Source organism: Vombatus ursinus, unplaced genomic scaffold (genome assembly GCF_900497805.2).
Source record: "Vombatus ursinus unplaced genomic scaffold, bare-nosed wombat genome assembly UNPS02014817.1, whole genome shotgun sequence".
NCBI classification, from domain to species: domain Eukaryota; kingdom Metazoa; phylum Chordata; class Mammalia; order Diprotodontia; family Vombatidae; genus Vombatus; species Vombatus ursinus.
Window position 1 is genome coordinate 301,012 of NW_020954595.1, and position 17,156 is coordinate 318,167.

A 17,156-nucleotide genomic window follows, 5' to 3' on the forward strand; every position below is an offset into this window, starting at 1 on the left:
CAGAGCTGCCTGGGTTGTAGAAGGCTGGAGGGGCTGATGGAGAGGTGACGGAGGGTACGATGTGGGAGGCACTGAGGTAAAGAACAGAAAGGACTGACCTTCTGGATTGTATCTGGGCTCACAGGATTACAGATCAAGAACTGAGAGGGTCCACAGAGCCCATCTAATCCATCCTATTCATTTTACAGAGGAGGAAACTGAGGCCCAGGAATGATCAATGACTTGTATCAGGTCACACAGATACTGCACATCAGAGACAGGTTTTGAACCAAGGTTCTCTGCTTCTCCAGCCAATGTTTTTTCTGACATACCACACTGCCTCCTCCTCCCTGAATAGGTGAGCCCAATCCCAAGGTATTGCCTCAGAGCCAAAGCTGAGCTTAGAGCATCCTCCAAACTGGGGCCCACTGTGGACTTCAGGTTCTCACTCCTTTTCTCCTTCCCCAGCTGGCTCTGCCTAGATGAGCAGGGGTAGGTGAGAAGGAAGGTGCAGAAGACACAGAGGGAGAAATGACAACCCCAGGGTGAAAACTAGTTCTAATCTGGAACATATCCAAAAACAGAGATGGTCCCCACCTCCTCAGGAACATGCAAATCATGCACAAATGAAATGCAACTTGTAGGCAAAGATGGTCAGACCCCTCTGCCCCATCAGCTCCCACCCCAGGCTGCTGTGAGGATCACACCAAGTAGTGGACAGATGCATGAAGGTCCAGGAGCTCTTGGGATGGGCCAATCTCATTGCTCTTTAGGAAATTTCCCTCTTAGTTTTCTTCAAGCCACCCCTCCCCTTTTTTCCCTGCTCTCTGCCAGGTGGAGGCCCAGAGGTGGGAGACTAAATGTGTCTGAGACTCAGGGTGGCATTGGGGATAATACCATGTTGGTCTTGGCATCAGGAATCTAACCTCTGACACTGACTGGTTGTATGACCCTGGGCAAGTCACTCAATCTTTGCCTGCCTCAATTTCCTCATCTGTAAAATGATGAGGTTGGACTAGATCAGAGATATAAAATACCACCAGGGCACATGTAGCCAAGAAGACTCCCAAGTGCAGACCAAATCAGATTGAAATGGTAAAATGAGAATGTAAATGGGAAATATTGAACAAAAGACATAAAATGCAATAAAACATAAATAATATTAATGCATACTTTTTAAAGTCAATACATGGCCCACATGGATTCTTCTGAATGGCTTAGTATCCTCTTCCTTCTATCTTTAATTCTATTTGAGTTTTACACCACTGGACTAGAAGATCTCTTAAGTATCTTCCATTTCTAAATGTGTGATCATTCTGTCAATAAGCAATGTCATGGAATGTCTCAGTCTGAGCTGTGGTTTCCATGACTTCTGCCTTACTAGATGGTACAGTGGATAGAGCTCTGGAAGACCTGAATTTAAAACCAGCCTCAGATATTTACTAGCTGTGTGACCCTGGGAAAGTCACTAACTTCTGTCTACCTCAGTTTCCCTACCTGTAAAATGGGGGTGATAATGGCACCTACCTCCCAGGGTTGTCATGAGGACCAAGTGAGATTATATTTGTAAAGTGCTTAGTACAATGCCTGGTACATAGCAGGTTCTTAATAAATGTGTGTTCTCTTTTCCCCTAACCTGGGCTGACCCTGACCCTGACCTTGATCTTGATCTCAACTCTCAAGCCTTGACTGACCTCAGTCCTGTCTGTGCTATGAACCAAAGGATTCCAGACCAACTTCTCACCCAGTTCCTTCACCCAAAGTTACTGCTATTTCCCAGGACACTCCTTTGCAACCTTCCTCCAAGACTTATTCACCCACTAACAGAGATGGCCATCCAAAGGCTGGCAATCACCTGCTTCCACAGCTCAGACATTCATCACAGATGGAGAGTCAGCATGGACTGGCCAGTAATCACACACCAAAATGGACACACTCGTGTTCTCTCGCTCTCTCTTTCTCTCTCTCTCTCTCTCTCTCTCTCTCTCTCTCTCTCTCTCTCTCTCACACACACACACACACACACACACATTCAAGAACCCAGACACGCTGACCCACCTGCACACTCACTCCTAAATATAGTCACCGACACCAAGTGCCTTCTCCGAGGCTGGTGCTCAGTGGAGGTTTGTGGCTGACTGTGACACAGACACACAGACCATACAAATGTATTATTGTGGCTGATGTAGGATTTGAACCTAATCTGAAGCTAATCACAACATTCTATCCATTGCATCTCAAAGGTCATCAAGTCCAAATCTCTTAATTTACAGATGAGGAAACTGAGGCCCAGAGAGGGGTGGGGACTTGCCAAAAGTCCCATAAGTGGCAGAGCTGAGATCTGGAGTCCAATCCTTTGGCTTTAGATTTAGCACTCTTTCTACAACACTACACACCCATTACACACACACATGCTCTCTCCCTCTCTCTCTCTCTCTCTCTCTCTCTCTCTCTCTCTCTGCCAGTCACCACTAGGGAAGTCAATGACACAAACTTTGGAGTCAGAGGAACTGAGTTCAACTCCACCTGTGTTACTTCCTATCCATGTGACCTTGGGTAAGTCCCATAACCTCCCTGGGCCTCAGTTTCCTCATCTGTAAAATGAAGGGGAGTGGGGTGGACTAGATTTCTTCTGAAGCACCTTCTAGTTCTGTCTAGGATTTTATGATCCAAAGTCACTTAACCTCTTTGGGTCTCAATTTCCTCATGTGTAAAATAAGGGGAAGGGCAGAATTTGGACCAGAACTAGATGGTCTCAGGGGTCCTTTCCAGTTAGGTCCAGGATGCTATGACCTAATACCTCAGCAGGCCTGTCTCCATCACTGCCTGAACTCCTGGGCCCAGCCCTTCTTGGGAAAAGGCCAGCATCCCTATGCAAATCTTGTTTCCTTTTGCAGGGAGATGGCCGGATGCTGGGCCAGGCCACAGGGCAGAGCCAATCTGAGGCAGGAGCAAGCTGCCTGTGCTCCCCAAATGCAGGAGGAGCCTCAGGGAGCACTGCCAGCAGCTTCTAGGACAGGCTTAGGAGGCCCCACCTGCAGGTCAAGCAGGGACAGCAGGGAGGGCTCCAAGGAGATACAGGAGGAGCAGCAGGTAAGGAGGCTGAGGGGCTGGCACTGGAGTTGAGGGTTCCAGGGGTTAATGCTCAGCCCAAGAGAAAGAAGCCTACCCTCTCTTCCCCAGGGAAGCCCAGAGTGGTGCTATCGTAGACCAAAGTGGTGGGTCCAACCTAGGCTACGCAGACTGGCAAGGGCCACCACATCCCCAAACCTCTGGTCCACTCGTGGCCAGACCCCAGTAAAAGAAAGCCCAGGAGGGAAGGCATGGCAGCCCCTCTGGCCTGCCCAGGAGACGCAGATTTGCTTCTGCGTTCTTCTCAGGTCTCCATGCCAATGAAAGGGTACGATGGCACCAGACTGTCTCCGTGTCATACAATGTCCTCAAGGCATTCCCTGGGGGGGCTGGAGGTGGGTAGCTCCATATCTATCTCCTGCTGGAGCTCAACCTCCACCATTCTACATTTAGCTGAGGTCAGTAGGAAAACCAACGGGTGCCCTGAGTGTGCAGAGACCATCTGCCATAGGAACCACAGGGCGAGTGGAGGGTAAAGAATGCTGGAATCCATGCACTGGGACCCCCCACCCCTCGTGAGGATTAGAACCATTCCCCATCTAAAATGTGTTGGTTGGCTCCTGGGCCTCAGTTAACCTTTTGGGTGCTGTAGAAGGGGTCCAAGTCCTCCAGTGGCTCCCCAATGAGGTCTCGGGGTGGGTTGCCGTAGAGGTCCGGCAGCTTCTTGGATGCCTGCAAGTCCAGCTGGGGCCGAGGCTTCTCCTCCTCGGTCGGCGTGTCCCGGCTCTCCTGTGTGACACTTCGGGCCTGCTTCTCTGCAATCTGCTTCTCAATGGCTGCCAAGGATTCTCGAGTGAACCGGCGGAAGCTGTTGGTGCCCCGAGGTAACAAGAAGTTTGCCATCTTTTCATCCTGCTTCCTAGGTGCAGGCCCCTAGTCCACCTGATAGGAGCAGCTGGAAAAGACGATTGAGCACACAGTCAGGCAACAAACATTGGTTAAACAAAGGCCTGATGTGCACCAGGCACTGGGTGCAGGCATGGGAGCTGGACCTGGGCTGTCCCTGATAGATGGGGAACTGCCAGATGAGGAAGCTCCTTCCATGAATTAAAGTGGGTGACTTGTCTGCAACCTGAAGTCTTGGGGTCCCTGAGGGAGCATTTGCACAGGTGCACACACCTACTATGTGTCAGCAACCGGAGAGATAGAGACAAGGGCTGGATCGATAATTTCACTGATACAGGGGCAGCTGGGTGGCTCAGTGGATAGAACACAAGTCCTGAGTTCAAATCCAGCCCGACACACTGTTGGCTGTGTGGGCAAATCACTTAACCACCATTTGCCTCTGTTTCCTCTACTGTAAAATGGGGATAATAACAGCACCTACTCCCAGGGTTGTTGTGAGGCTCAAATGAGATGTTTGTAAAGCACTTAGCACAGGGCCTGGCACATAGTAGGTGCTATATAAATACTTCTTTCCTATCTTCCTTCCTTTCTGGAATAGGGAAGACCTGAGTTCAAATCTTGCCTCATACACTAACTAGCAGTATAAGTCACTTAACCTCTGTTTCCTTAACTGTAAAATGAGGATAATAACAGCACCTGCATCACAGGGTTGTTTTGAGGATCAAATGAGATAGTATTTGTAAAAAGTGCTTAGCACAGGGCTTGGTACATAGTTGGCACTACATAAATGCTTATTCCTTTCCCTTACAGAGGGGCATAGAGCTGGAGTTGGAAGGGACCTTGGAGATCATTTAGTCCAACCCCCTCCTTTTCCAGTTAAGTGAAGAAACCTGCCCAAGGTCACATAGGAAGTGAACAGCAGAGCCAGGATTTGAACCCAGGTCCTCTGACAATATCCATTGTCCCACACTGCCTCCAGTAATCCAGCTCACATCTACCTTTCTAGCCTTAGGCTCTCATCTACACATCTTTCCAAATGACTCCTCTTAACATCCTCTTCATTCTGGGCAAACATGTCTCCTTGCCATTTCCATACACTACATTCCCATCTCCATGCCTTTGCCTAGGCAGTTCCTCCAAGCTTACACAGCTGCCTCTGGGCATCCTTTCTTTCAGAGCCCAGCTCCGGTCCTTCCCCCAGTTGTTACTATTCTTTCTCTCTTGAAATGATACTTTGTATAACTTTGTCTATATGTTGTATTTATTTCTCTTCCCACTGAGCTGTTTCCCCCAGTAAAAAGGAAGCTTCTGGAGGGCAGGAAATGCTTCTTTTTTTTTTTTTTAACCTTTGTATCCTGAGTGCCCAGCACAGCATCATGCACTTTGGTAAACTGACCTGAAGAATTTTGGAAGGGCCAGACTACTTAGGAGCTAATGCAGGCAAAATAGCTTTGAAAAGTCTCCAGCCCCATCTAACAAATGCTGGGCAGCCCATTTACCAACCCCCTGGAGGACGCACAGGCATTTTTAGAACAACTCGCCCGGGTAGGGAGCATGATACGGACCAGAGGTTGGCTACAAATCAGACCCTTGACTTTGCTGCAGCCCAGAAGATCTCGCATTTTCCCTGAGACTAAAACACTCACAGAGTTTTCCCCAGAAAGCGCAGTTCCTTGAGATGTCCTTCCCCCCATCCCGACTCTCAAAGGGCAGTACTGTTCAGAGGGACACACCATAAGTACGAGTAGGTTGCCTAACCCTTCTCCAGGAATCTGGAACTCAATTTTCTGACCTGTAAAATGCAAGAGGGTTGGACTGTATAATCTCAAAAGCCCCTCCCAACTCTAAATCTGTGTGACCTTGAACAGGTCACTTACCCATTTGCGGTCTTATTTTCCTCATCAGCAAAATGAGGAGGTTGGACCACATAATCTTATCGGTCCCTTCCAAATTCAGATGTAGGATCTAGCTCCCCTCAGTCTCCTCTCTACCACGCTGAACTCTGAACCCGGAACACAAGCACCTACCCCAGTCAGAGCACTAAGAGATGGGAGGGGGTGAGTTTCTTTTTCTTTTATCCCTTCTCTGTCCCAGGCAGTCAGCAAGCATTTACTAAGTGCCTACTATGTGCAAAGCACTGGAGATACAAAGAAAGGACAGTCCCTGTTCTCAAGGGGCTCACAATCTAATGGGGGTGACACCGGGTAAACATCTTCAAACAAGCTATAGACAGGATAGATGAGAAGTAATCAGCGGAGGGAAGGCACTGGAATGGAGAGGGCTTGGAGAAGGCTTCCTGTAGAAGGTGAGATTTGAGCTGGGACTTGAAGAAAGCCAGGGAGGCAGAGTTGATGTGGGAGAACATTCCAGGCCTGGGGGCAGCCCCAGAGCCAGGAGATGGGGTGTTTTTTGTGTAGAGGACAGTAAGAAGGAGCAGTGTTCCTGGGTAGTAGAGGGTATGAAGTGGGTAAGATAGGAACAATGGAAAGAGAAGAAGGGGCCGACTAATAAGAGCTTTCAAGGCCAAACAGAGGATCTTATACTTGATCCTGGAGGAATAGGAAGTTACTGAAGTTCATGAAGGGCTTGGGGGAAGTGAGAGGGTGTTTTAGAACCTGCCCTTTAGGAAAATCACTGAGACTAGACTAGAGAAAGGACAGACAGAAGGCAGGCAGAGCCACCACCAGCTATTGCAATAGTCCAGGTGTGAGGGGATGAGGGGCCCCATCAGCATGGTGGCAGCATCTGAGGAGGGGCAGAGTCATATTCAAGAGGCGATGCAAAGGTAAAACCAATAGGCTACGGTAATAGATTGGCTATGGAGGGGGCAGGGAGGAGAGACTGAGATATTGAAGAGGACAATTCGGTTGGGAGCTCGGGGGCACTAGGAGGATGGTGGTGCCCTCTACAGTATTAGAGAAGTTAGGATGGAGGGGAAGAGTTTGTGGGGAGGGAGGGAGAGAATGAGTTCTGTTCTGGATGTGTGCAGTTTGAGATGTCAACAGGTAGTTTGTGATGTAAGCCCAGAGCTCCCAAGAGAGGTCAGGGCTGGATATTCCCAAAGGAGAGTGCCTGCTGCCCTCAGGTCAGATCAGGAAGAGTGCTGGATTTAGACTCGGAAATCCTCCTTCATGTCCTGACTCTTCAGCTAACTAGCTTGGGGAAGTGCCTTAAGTTTTCTGGGCCTCAGTTTATTCATCTGTGAAACAAGTATAACAATACCCAAACTGCAGATGTGTTCTGAGGATGAGAACACACAATCTATTACAGAAACATAGAATTGCTAAAAACCTCAGGGGCCATGGAGGCCGGTCCACTTCAAATAAAAATCTTCTCTATCATATAACCAACAAGTTCATCCAGGCTTGGCTTGAGGACATAGAATGACAGGGAGCTCACTACCTCCCCAAGCAGTCCATTTTGCTCTGGCACACTTCTAATTGTTAAGAAGTTTTTCCTGTAGTCAAGCCTAAACTTGCCTTCCCCCCCTCCAAAAAAAAAAGGGTGCAATCATTGTTCTTAGTTCTGGCTTCTGGGGCCAAATTGTACAAATCTTCCACTTATGCCTTTCAATACTTGAAGGCCATTCCCTAAGTCTCCTCTTCCCTAGACCACACAGTCTCATTCCCTTGAACCAAAACTCAGAGTATAACCTTGAGGTCCTTCACCATCCAGTTTGTCTTCTAGTTGGGAGGTGGGAGGGGGGAGAAGCTTATTAAGTGCCTACTATATGCCAAGCACTTTACAAATATTACCACATTTGATCTGCACAATCACCTTGAGAAATAGGTGCTATTATTATCCCCATTTTACAGTTGAGGAAACAGACAAACAGAGATGAAGTGATCTGCCCAGGGTCACATAGCTAGTAGGTATGTTGGAGGCGGGAGTTGAACTCAAGCCTTCTTGACCCCAGTGCACTCAGAAATGTGGTGCCCCTAGCCACCTATAGGTATCTGAATTGTCTCCAGGTTACTTTCTTAAAAGGACAACTGAACACAACTGAACACAACATTCCCGATGTGGTCTAAGCACATCTGAGGACAGAGTGACTTATCATCGCCCTATTCCTGAACCCTCTTCTGCATCTCTTCTCATTGTCCAAGCTGGTTAGCACGATGATGTCTCATAACTAGCTTTCAGGTCTCTAAAACCAACCCCCAGCTTTTTCCTCAGATCCTTGTACTTACTTGAGAGGTGGCTTTTTTTCCCCCCAAGCCAAGTGAAGGACTTTTACAGTTTTTCTTATTAAATGTCATCTTGTTAGATTCGGTTCAATATTCTAACTTATTCAGGTCTTTCTGGACTCTGAGTCATCCAGGGGCTAGCTGCCCTTTCCCAGCTTAGTGTCACCTGCAAATGTGATGAGCCCTCTCATCTCAGCCTGATAAAAATGTTAAACAGTGGAGAGCCAAGCCCAGATCCCTGGGGCTGGAGACAGCCCTCCTCATTGACATCAACCAAATAATGATTTCTCTTTGTGTCTAGGAATTTCAACCAGTGCCGACTACGGAACTATACCTTTATGCCAGTCACCATGATTACCATTGTTTTTAATTTTAATCTACACAGTTTCTCATCATTAGCCAGCATCTGCGTGCTCTATGCCATGATGAGAAGTAGTGTGGTGCAGTAGCTAGAGAGCTTGCTGAGTCAAGAGGAGCTGGGCTCAAGTCTTACCCGTAACATTTATGTCTGACCTTGACACCTTGGGCAACTCACTCAACATCTTAGTGACCTCGGACAACTCCTCAAGACTATAAGTTGTAGGTGCTGGCACAGAGAGTTCCCTCATTTTATTCCTTATAGTACAGAGTTCCTTGTACCTCCCACCTCCCAAAAAAGTGATGTGCAAGATTGTGTTGGAAGCCAAAATTATTCAAGCCAACAAACATTTATTAAGCACTCACTGTATGTCATACACTGTGCTGGGCACTGGGAATACAAAAACAAATCAAAATAGTTCTTGCCTTCAGGGGGCTTGCATTTTATCCTAGAGCAAAAAAATTTGCCTCCTTTTCCAAAAATGAAGACTTTTATTCCTGTTCCCTGAGGAGCATCATCCCTGGAGAGGTGAAAGGGACCATATGGGTGTCTTTCAGTTAAGAAAGATTCACTTTAGAGTCAACTTGGCTGAAAGGCATTGAGTCCATTAGTCAACCCATTAACCAATCAACCAAACTTTACAGAGCGCTCATTATGGACATTCCAAAACCTGTTCAGTTGATATCCTTGACATATATGAAAGAATGAATATTAAAAAAGTATTTTATTGGTATATTTTTGGTTTTATATCAGCTAGATTTCTTCTGAATCAGGGAATTTAGACTGCTTCAGTGCTGATTAGATATGCCAGGGAGAATTGAGTATGAAGTGGAGAAGGGGGGAGACTGAGAGGAAGAGGAAAGCTTTGTCATGGAGTAGGGACATGGGGCGGATATTCACTCATTCATTCGACAAACTTTTACCCAGCATCCACCAAGTACAAAAACCCTGTGCTAGCTGCCGGAGAAAATAGGTGACTAAGACCCGCCATAAGAAGCTTACAATGCAGCCAGGGAGATAAAATCGACCACGAAGATAACTAGAACAAACACAAAACCGAATTTAATGGCTCTGGGAGAGGTACCATGTTTGCTTCTACATGTGTGGGCAGATTAGGAAAGGCTTCAGGGAGAGGGAGGAGGCACTGGAGAGGATTCCAAGAGGTGGAAACAGTAGGGGAATGGCAGAGGCAAGAGCAGAAGTGAGGCCCTGTGATGGGCAGCCAGGAGGAGAGGGCATTCCAGGTAAAAGTAATGAGCACGGGAGGACACACCCAAGTGGGATTAAGCATGGGTGACCTCTTAGGATTATTTCCAGTAGCAATAATGCTGCATGAGGACCAGTCTAGCAAAGCACACAGATGCTTAGTCCCAAAGGAAAGATCCTTTGGCCATAACACCTCCTGAAACAAAGTTAAAATACAACACGGCCCTTCCCATGTCTCCAACGACGGCAGGGAGGAGGGAAAGGAGTCAGAAAATGCTAAGAATCACACCGTTTTTAGGTCACATAGAAACACAGCCCTCCCTTTTGTCCATTTATTATGTGCTCCCCCAGTGCCTAGCATGGTGCCCGGCACATAGTAGACACTTAATAATAAACACTTGTTGACTGGTTGATTGATTGACTGATCAGTGGATTGATAGGCTATTAGAAGAGCTGACCCACATCAATATTAATATTCTCGGGATAGACAAAACCAGAAGACAGAAAGAAGCTGTGGCCAAATGGGACAGGTTCTCCTTGGAAAGGCCAATGGAGGAGCTGGAGAAGCTGGTTTTAGTGTGTTCCAAAGGCCTAACAAATATAATTTCATGGGGTACCTGGGCACCTTCCATTGGCTACTTTTTAGCATCCACGATGAATGTGAAAATAAGATGGCCATAGGAAAAAGTGGGGCTTGGTGCTTACTAAACTGCTAGTTGAAATGACTGACTGATATCAATTCAGAAGATAAGGGGGTGGAGAAATTCTAGGAAGAATGAAATAAGTTTTTCTATACCAAGTCATTGTGAATTTTGATACAAGGTGACTTTTGATAGGGATCTAGAGGGTGCCGTAGTGCACAGAGCACCAGGCTGGGAGTTAGGAAGACTTATCTTCCTGAGTTCAAATCTGACCTCAGACACTAGCTGTGTGACCCTGGGCAAGTCACTTCACCCTGTTTGCCCCAGTTTCCTCGTCTATAAAAATGAACTGGAGAAGAAAATGGCAAACCACTGCAGTATCTTTGCCAAGAAAACCCCAAATGGGGTCACGAAGAGTCAGACATGACTGAAAAACAACAGCAACTGGATTTGACACGAAGGTGGGAATGGGGAGAATGGTGAAAAACACTCTGGAAATTTTGGTTGAGGTTAAAAAACAAAACAAAAGAAATCAAAGGCCAGTAGAAGCCTCATGATTTTAGATCGTGGCTTTTAACCTTTTTGTGTCCTTGACCCCTTTGGCAGTTTAATGAAGTCCTTGGACCTCTTTTCAGGATCATGTTTTAGTGCACAAAATAAACTACAGAGGAAGCTAATTATATTGAAATATAGTGATCAAAATTCTTTTAAAAAAAAAGTTCATGGACCCATATTAAGAACTCCTGCTTTAGGTCAGAAGGTGCTAGATATGATAAGTACCAGACAACTTCACCAAAACATCAAATTGACTCCAACTTAACAAGATTGGTAACCAACGGTGCCCAAGGCACCTTAGAAGCATTAGCCTGTGTGCAGACAGGACATCATCTGAGCCAAGATGGAGATGAGCAGTCAAAGAAAAGGCAAAAGCTGAGACAGCAACAGAATGGAAAACTGTAACAGTTTCAATAAGACCTGGTCAAATGATTGGTGCCCCAAAGTGGGAAATTACTTTGTATCTACTTTTCTTTCTACAGGCCTGTTCCACCTACCTAGGGGAGAAGGGGAGACATCTCCAGGAAATGATCCCAAGAACTAGCCTGGGGCTTGCAGAGATCCCTACATGAGGGAGCCCAGCTCCTCATCAGCGACTGAGCCTCCCTGCTAGAGATGATCCTGAACATACAATGGAGCCCAGGATTTAGTGGCAGGAATTCCTCATGTTACAGGTGAGGAAACTGAGTCCCAGGAAAGTGAAGTGACTTTTGTGTGGTCCTGCAGAGTTGGGATTCAAACTCCAGGATCATCAACCATTTCTCTACAAACCACAGTGAGAGGCAGACTTCTTCCCTTGCTAAGAGAGACACAGCACCATATTGTGCCCATATTGGCATCACAGATGCGAGATTCACATGCGTGTGTTCACGTGTCTATGATAGATTCAGATAACATATGTAAAGCACATTGTATAGCAAACCTTATGGTGTCATACCAATTCTGGTCACACATCTGCTCAATATACCCAGAGGCAGACCCTGCTTCTACCGGTTCTCACTATGGGGAATGTGTCTTACTGTGTGTCTTACATCACTTACTATGATGACTCATGACTCCCCCCATGGCAGGAAGGGGCCTTCCCAAGGCTCAGCTGATGTCAGAAGCCAGCAATTGCACAGACTGACTCTCATCCTTCCCTTGTTCTCTCCCCTGCACTGGACACCCTTGAGAGTAGCCGGGGCCTGGATCACGCACCAAACCACCCCCTCAGGTCCCAGGCTCTGTGGCAAGCCTAGGGAGGACCTTGGGCTGATCCCATCAAGTGGGAGGGACTCTGTTAAAGACCAGAACCTTGATCATGCCCAGGATCGGAAGAACAGTTTCTGAACCCAAAACAATGTGCCTGAAAGCCCAGTGTGAGAAGGCCAAGCTGGGGCCAACCGTAGAATTCCTTTGCAGCCCCCTTGAAAGCACCTCTAGCAAGGGAGTGCCAAAGACAGGCGGTCATGATGGCAATGACAGGCAGACAGACCGCCACCACCACAATAAGAGTAAGCATGTGTATGGTACCTTCAGGTTTTCAACTTGTTTTGTATATAAACACTGGGAAGTAGGTGCTATTATTACCCTCATCTTGCAATTGAGGAAGGTGAGGCAGAGATGTGAAATGACTTGTCCAGGGATCACACAGCTAGCAAATATCTGAGGCAGGATTCAAACTCAAGTCTTCCTGACTCTAAGTTCACCTTTCTAGGCACTACACAACCCAAGAAAGACAAAACAAGAGGGAAAGGCAGACAACACACACAGACATAGACACAGACACACACACACACACACACACACCCCCTCCAGCTTCCTGGCTCTCATCTCCACTCTTGTTCTCATCTCCTCTCATATTTTTCCCCATCTGTCCTGTTTCTCCCTGGTGACTTATTGCCAGGGGCACCTGCCCTGCTCCTGGCTAGCCTGAGAATGGCAATGTAGTCTCAGACAATTCTAAGCAGGACAGAGCTGCTGCCTGAGGGCACAGAATTCTGACAGACCACACCTGAATGTTGCTGCCTTTCCCAGCACTCAGGAACATCAGGTTAGGTTGACACAGTGACACAATATGCCCTGAAAGGAAGCCACACACACACACACACACACACACACACACAAAAGTTCCCAGGAGAATGATGGGCCAGCAAAGCACCCAGACACAAACAAGGAAGAGTAGATGTGCAAAGACCCAAGAGCATTCTGGTACCTAGCCTGGTGCTTAGCACATAGTAGGTGCTTAATATATGTTTATTCTATTTAAGACAACCCTCCCCCCCACCATGCTAATCACCCTGTCACTCCATATGACAACTCTCAGTGAGTAGACTATAAAAGGGAGCATCTCACATGTACCACCGATGCCCATCACCTGAGCGTATTGATTACACTTGTACTCAAGGTCAGAAGAGCCTCTGAATTCTCCTGGTGCCAATAGCACCTTCCTGACTCTCTTCCTGACTCCAGGGTCATTTATTCAGTGTTCACCATGTGCCAGGCACTGTGCTAAGTGATGAAGATACAAAGAAAAGCAAGAATGCTTGCCCTCAAGGAACTTACACTCTAATTGAGGAAACAACTTGCAAATCCCTACATCGGTTCAAGGTCTCCCACAGAGCAATTGGGAGATAATGTCGGAAGGAAGTCATTAGTCATGGGAGTGACAGGGATGGTCTCCCCCACAATGCCGGTTGGGCACCTGAGGTTACCCATTAGCTCCCACCTCTGCCACACTATGATCTCCACCCATTACGTGAACAAATCTGAGCGCTCTCTCAAGGGATGGCCCTTCTAACACTTGAGGTAGTTATTTCCACCCCCATTAAAATGCTTTTCTAGGTTTAATAGCCCTGGTTCCTTGCCCCAATCCTCCTACAGCATGATCTCAAGTTCAGGGCTCACTTCTGTTTAATCAGACCACCTGTGTGACCTTAAGTAAGTCCCTTCTCCTCTCTGGACCTCAGTTCTCTCCTCTGTAAAGTGAAGAGGTTTTAATTAGATGTTCTCTGACATCCTTTCTAGCTCTAAGTAAAAGTATAGAATACTTAGGGGTGTCCCACAGATCTGGGCTTTATTCTCCAGTCCCAAACTGGGCACAGTGAAAAGTAAGGAGAGGGTTATGGGGAGAACACACTTCCCTTTCTCCACGGGGCCAGGGGGATGCTGGAACCAGCTCAGATCTGTTGAGAAGCAAACTGATCATTAAACTTTCAGTGTGAACAGGTACGGCTCAGAAATGGGCAAACACTGCAAATCTGGACTTGATTTATTGCTTAAGACTTAAGAAAGTGATGGAGAAAATGCTAAAAAATACTGATTAGATTTTAAAGCACGTCAATGACACTGTTATTCCTCTAGAGAGCTGCTTGTTAAGCATTTCCCAGCCCACTCCTGGGCAAGCCCCTTCAAGAAGGTAGGCTTGGCTCTGCCTCCCGAGTGGTCTCACTCACTACTTCTTCTTGGATGCCACCTCAGATGGGGTCCCTGGAGACTCCCTCTCTGAAACAAACAAAACCTGAACAAGCCAGAGCTTTAGGGGAAGCTTGAGCTGTGTTCTCCAAAGGGGTGAGGCCTATTGTCTCCAGAAGGCCACCCTAGTCTCCATTCTCCTCACTGGCCTGTTAGCCCAGGGATTGTTGCCTGCCTTCTCATCACCGAGCAACTGAAACTAAGCTTTCCCAATGACCCTCAAATTGCTAAATCTATTGGCTTTTTCACCACTTCCAACCTTCTGGATCTCTCTGCAGCTTTCGACACAGCTAATCGCCGTCTCCTTCTGGCCACTCTTCCTCCTTGGATTTCCATGACTCTGCTCCCCCAGGCTCTCCTCCTACTTATATGCCCTTTCACTGATTGACTGGAGGAGTGCCTAGAACTCTGTAGCCAACGAGTGGGGTAACCTTGATGAGCCTTCCCGAAGACTCAGAACGCAGGTTCAGTTGAGATTCAAAGAGTTTCATTTTTCGTTGGGAAAGAAAGATCTTCAAAGCCAGAAATGCCCTGGAGTTGGATGTTAGCAGTGTCACTGGTGGGATGGGTGGATATTGTGCAAGAGACTCTGAGTGGTATTAGTAACCAAATCAGGTGTCCCCTTTTCATCAACATGAATTTCCGTGGCCTTGGCCTCAGCCACGCTGAAAGTCAGACTGCCAATTTTGTTCACTCCCCTGGAATTCACAGCATCCAAGAATGTCAGAGTTGGCCAGGACCTCGGCCAGACAGACCAAGAATCTCGTTTATCTTACATCATACATCCAGCTCCCGCTCAAGAGCCTCCAGTGAGGGGGCACCTGATCTTTCCTAGGCCCCCCAGACCTAGTAAGGCCAGCCCTGATCACTGGGAAGTCTTTCCCAACATCGAGCCAAAATCTGCTCTGTAACTTCCACCCATTATGCCTGCTTCTGCCCTCAGGGGGCCAAGCAGAATAAGCCTTCCACTTGACAGCCCTTCAGAGGATCGAAGACAGCTGGTATGTCCCCCAGTTGTCTTCTCTTTTCCAGGCTAAATAGCTCTTGTCTTTTCACCAATCCTCCTGTGGCAAGGACTCTTAACCTGAGGTCCATGAACTTGCTGAAAATTTTTTTTATAACTGTATTTCAATATAATTGGTTTCCTTTGTATTCCTATGCATTTTATGCATTTAAAACCATTATTCTGAGAAGAAGTCCATAGGCTCCATCAGACTGCCAAAGGGTACCATGACACAAAAAAGCCTAAGATCCTGTCACAAGGCATGAGCTTAAGATAAGGGCTCACTTTGCTTTGGGATTCAGGTAGGAATACACTTGGTCTCTGGTAAAACAGGGTCTGGTTTTTTAATACTGCCTCTCAATCATTTGTTATCTGGAAAACACGATTTCTATATGAAACAATTCAGCAAACATATACTTCCATTTCACTAGAGTTCTTTTAAAAATTTTCATTAAGGCTTTTTACTCATTTACACGGCTGATTTAATTTGGTAAGGACGAAAAGGGAAATAATTCACAACTATTGTATGAGCAAGGTGATATGATATTGTGTTGTGGCTTCCTTTTGGCTTTGATTTTCTTTAAAGTTGTATTCATGCCTCTTGTATTTTATACTAAACTTACTTCCTGATGAATGATAAAGTATTTATTAAGTACCTACTATATGCAAAGCACTGTATTCCGTGCTGGGGCTATAAAGGGAGGAGTCAGCGAGCCCTTGCTCTTAGGGAGCCCACATTCTAATGGGGGACAACCTAGGGAAGGTGCTTGGCCAATGGAAGATCCCATGGTCCTCAAACAAAAGCAGATGCTCAGGAGTCCTTTTTAATGTCATTTCCATTGATAAGATGCTAGCAGCTTCAAATGTTTAACCATCTGAGAGCACCAAGGACTGGGAGACCAGAACCTTCCTTTCAGGGTCTCCAGCAGCTGTGGCTGCAGCCCCTGCTGGAGTAAGATGAGGCTGCATCTTCCCAGGGGCAGCTTCCCAGGACGGCAGCTTCGGGCACGGGGCTGGAGCCCTCAATCTTCCCAATGCTCCTGGGTTCAGGGTCTGAGGGGAACTGGGGATCAAGGTGAGGGTGGCAGTGGTTTGATTTGCCTGGAACATGCTGCTTCCTGTCTCTCTCTCTATCAGGGGGCCCTGCTGCCTCAGCTAGGTTTTGTTATGGATGGCAACTGGTTGGCATTTGGTAGGGATGGTTACTCCACTTCCCTCCCCCCTCCTCATTCAAACCATCCCTAAAAAGAGTTCAGCAAAACTGACAAAATGATTGTATCACATCATATACAGCATTCTGAACCTGTATGCCCCCACATCTCTACCAAGAGGAAGTTACAAGGTTTCATCATTAGTTATCAGGCACCAGTATTGTGAGCAGAGTTTAAGACTCAGAGAAAGACCAGGTGCCTTCTGTGCTTTTTGGGGGTCGGTGGTATTGGTATTTTTAGAATTAGTCCATCACTAAGCATGTGACCTGGACACAAGCCTTGCAAAGGCAAGGAGGTACAGGATTGAATACCAAGTGTGGGGAAGAGTAAGCAGGACATTTTGGGGGTAGAATAGAGAGATTGTGAAGGAAAGTGACATGAAGTGAGCCTGGAAAGGTAGCTAACTCATGGTGATCAAATACGGGGCAGAGCCACCCTGTCTTCCTCCCCAGTGTGAAACACTTAGGAGCATGGCATCTTAGAGCAAGAGCTGGAAGGGTTCTCGGAAGTTATGTAAACTAAACCCTTCATTCTACAGATAAGGAAATGGAGGCACCGGGAGGCTAAGTGACTTTCCCAGAGTCC

General features: G+C 47.0%; 1 protein-coding gene across 2 annotated transcripts in view; it reads right to left on the reverse strand.

Moving 5' to 3' along the window:
- Positions 1–3,975, reverse strand: part of SCN5A (sodium voltage-gated channel alpha subunit 5) — a 144,107-nt gene extending 140,132 nt beyond the window's left edge. For both annotated transcript variants that reach the window (XM_027835826.1, XM_027835825.1), the window contains exon 1: positions 3,688–3,975. In XM_027835826.1, coding sequence (XP_027691627.1) covers positions 3,688–3,954 — 267 coding nt within the window. In that variant the 5' untranslated portion in view covers positions 3,955–3,975. The remainder of the gene's footprint in view (positions 1–3,687) is intronic.
- Between the last annotated feature and the right edge of the window lie 13,181 nt (positions 3,976–17,156).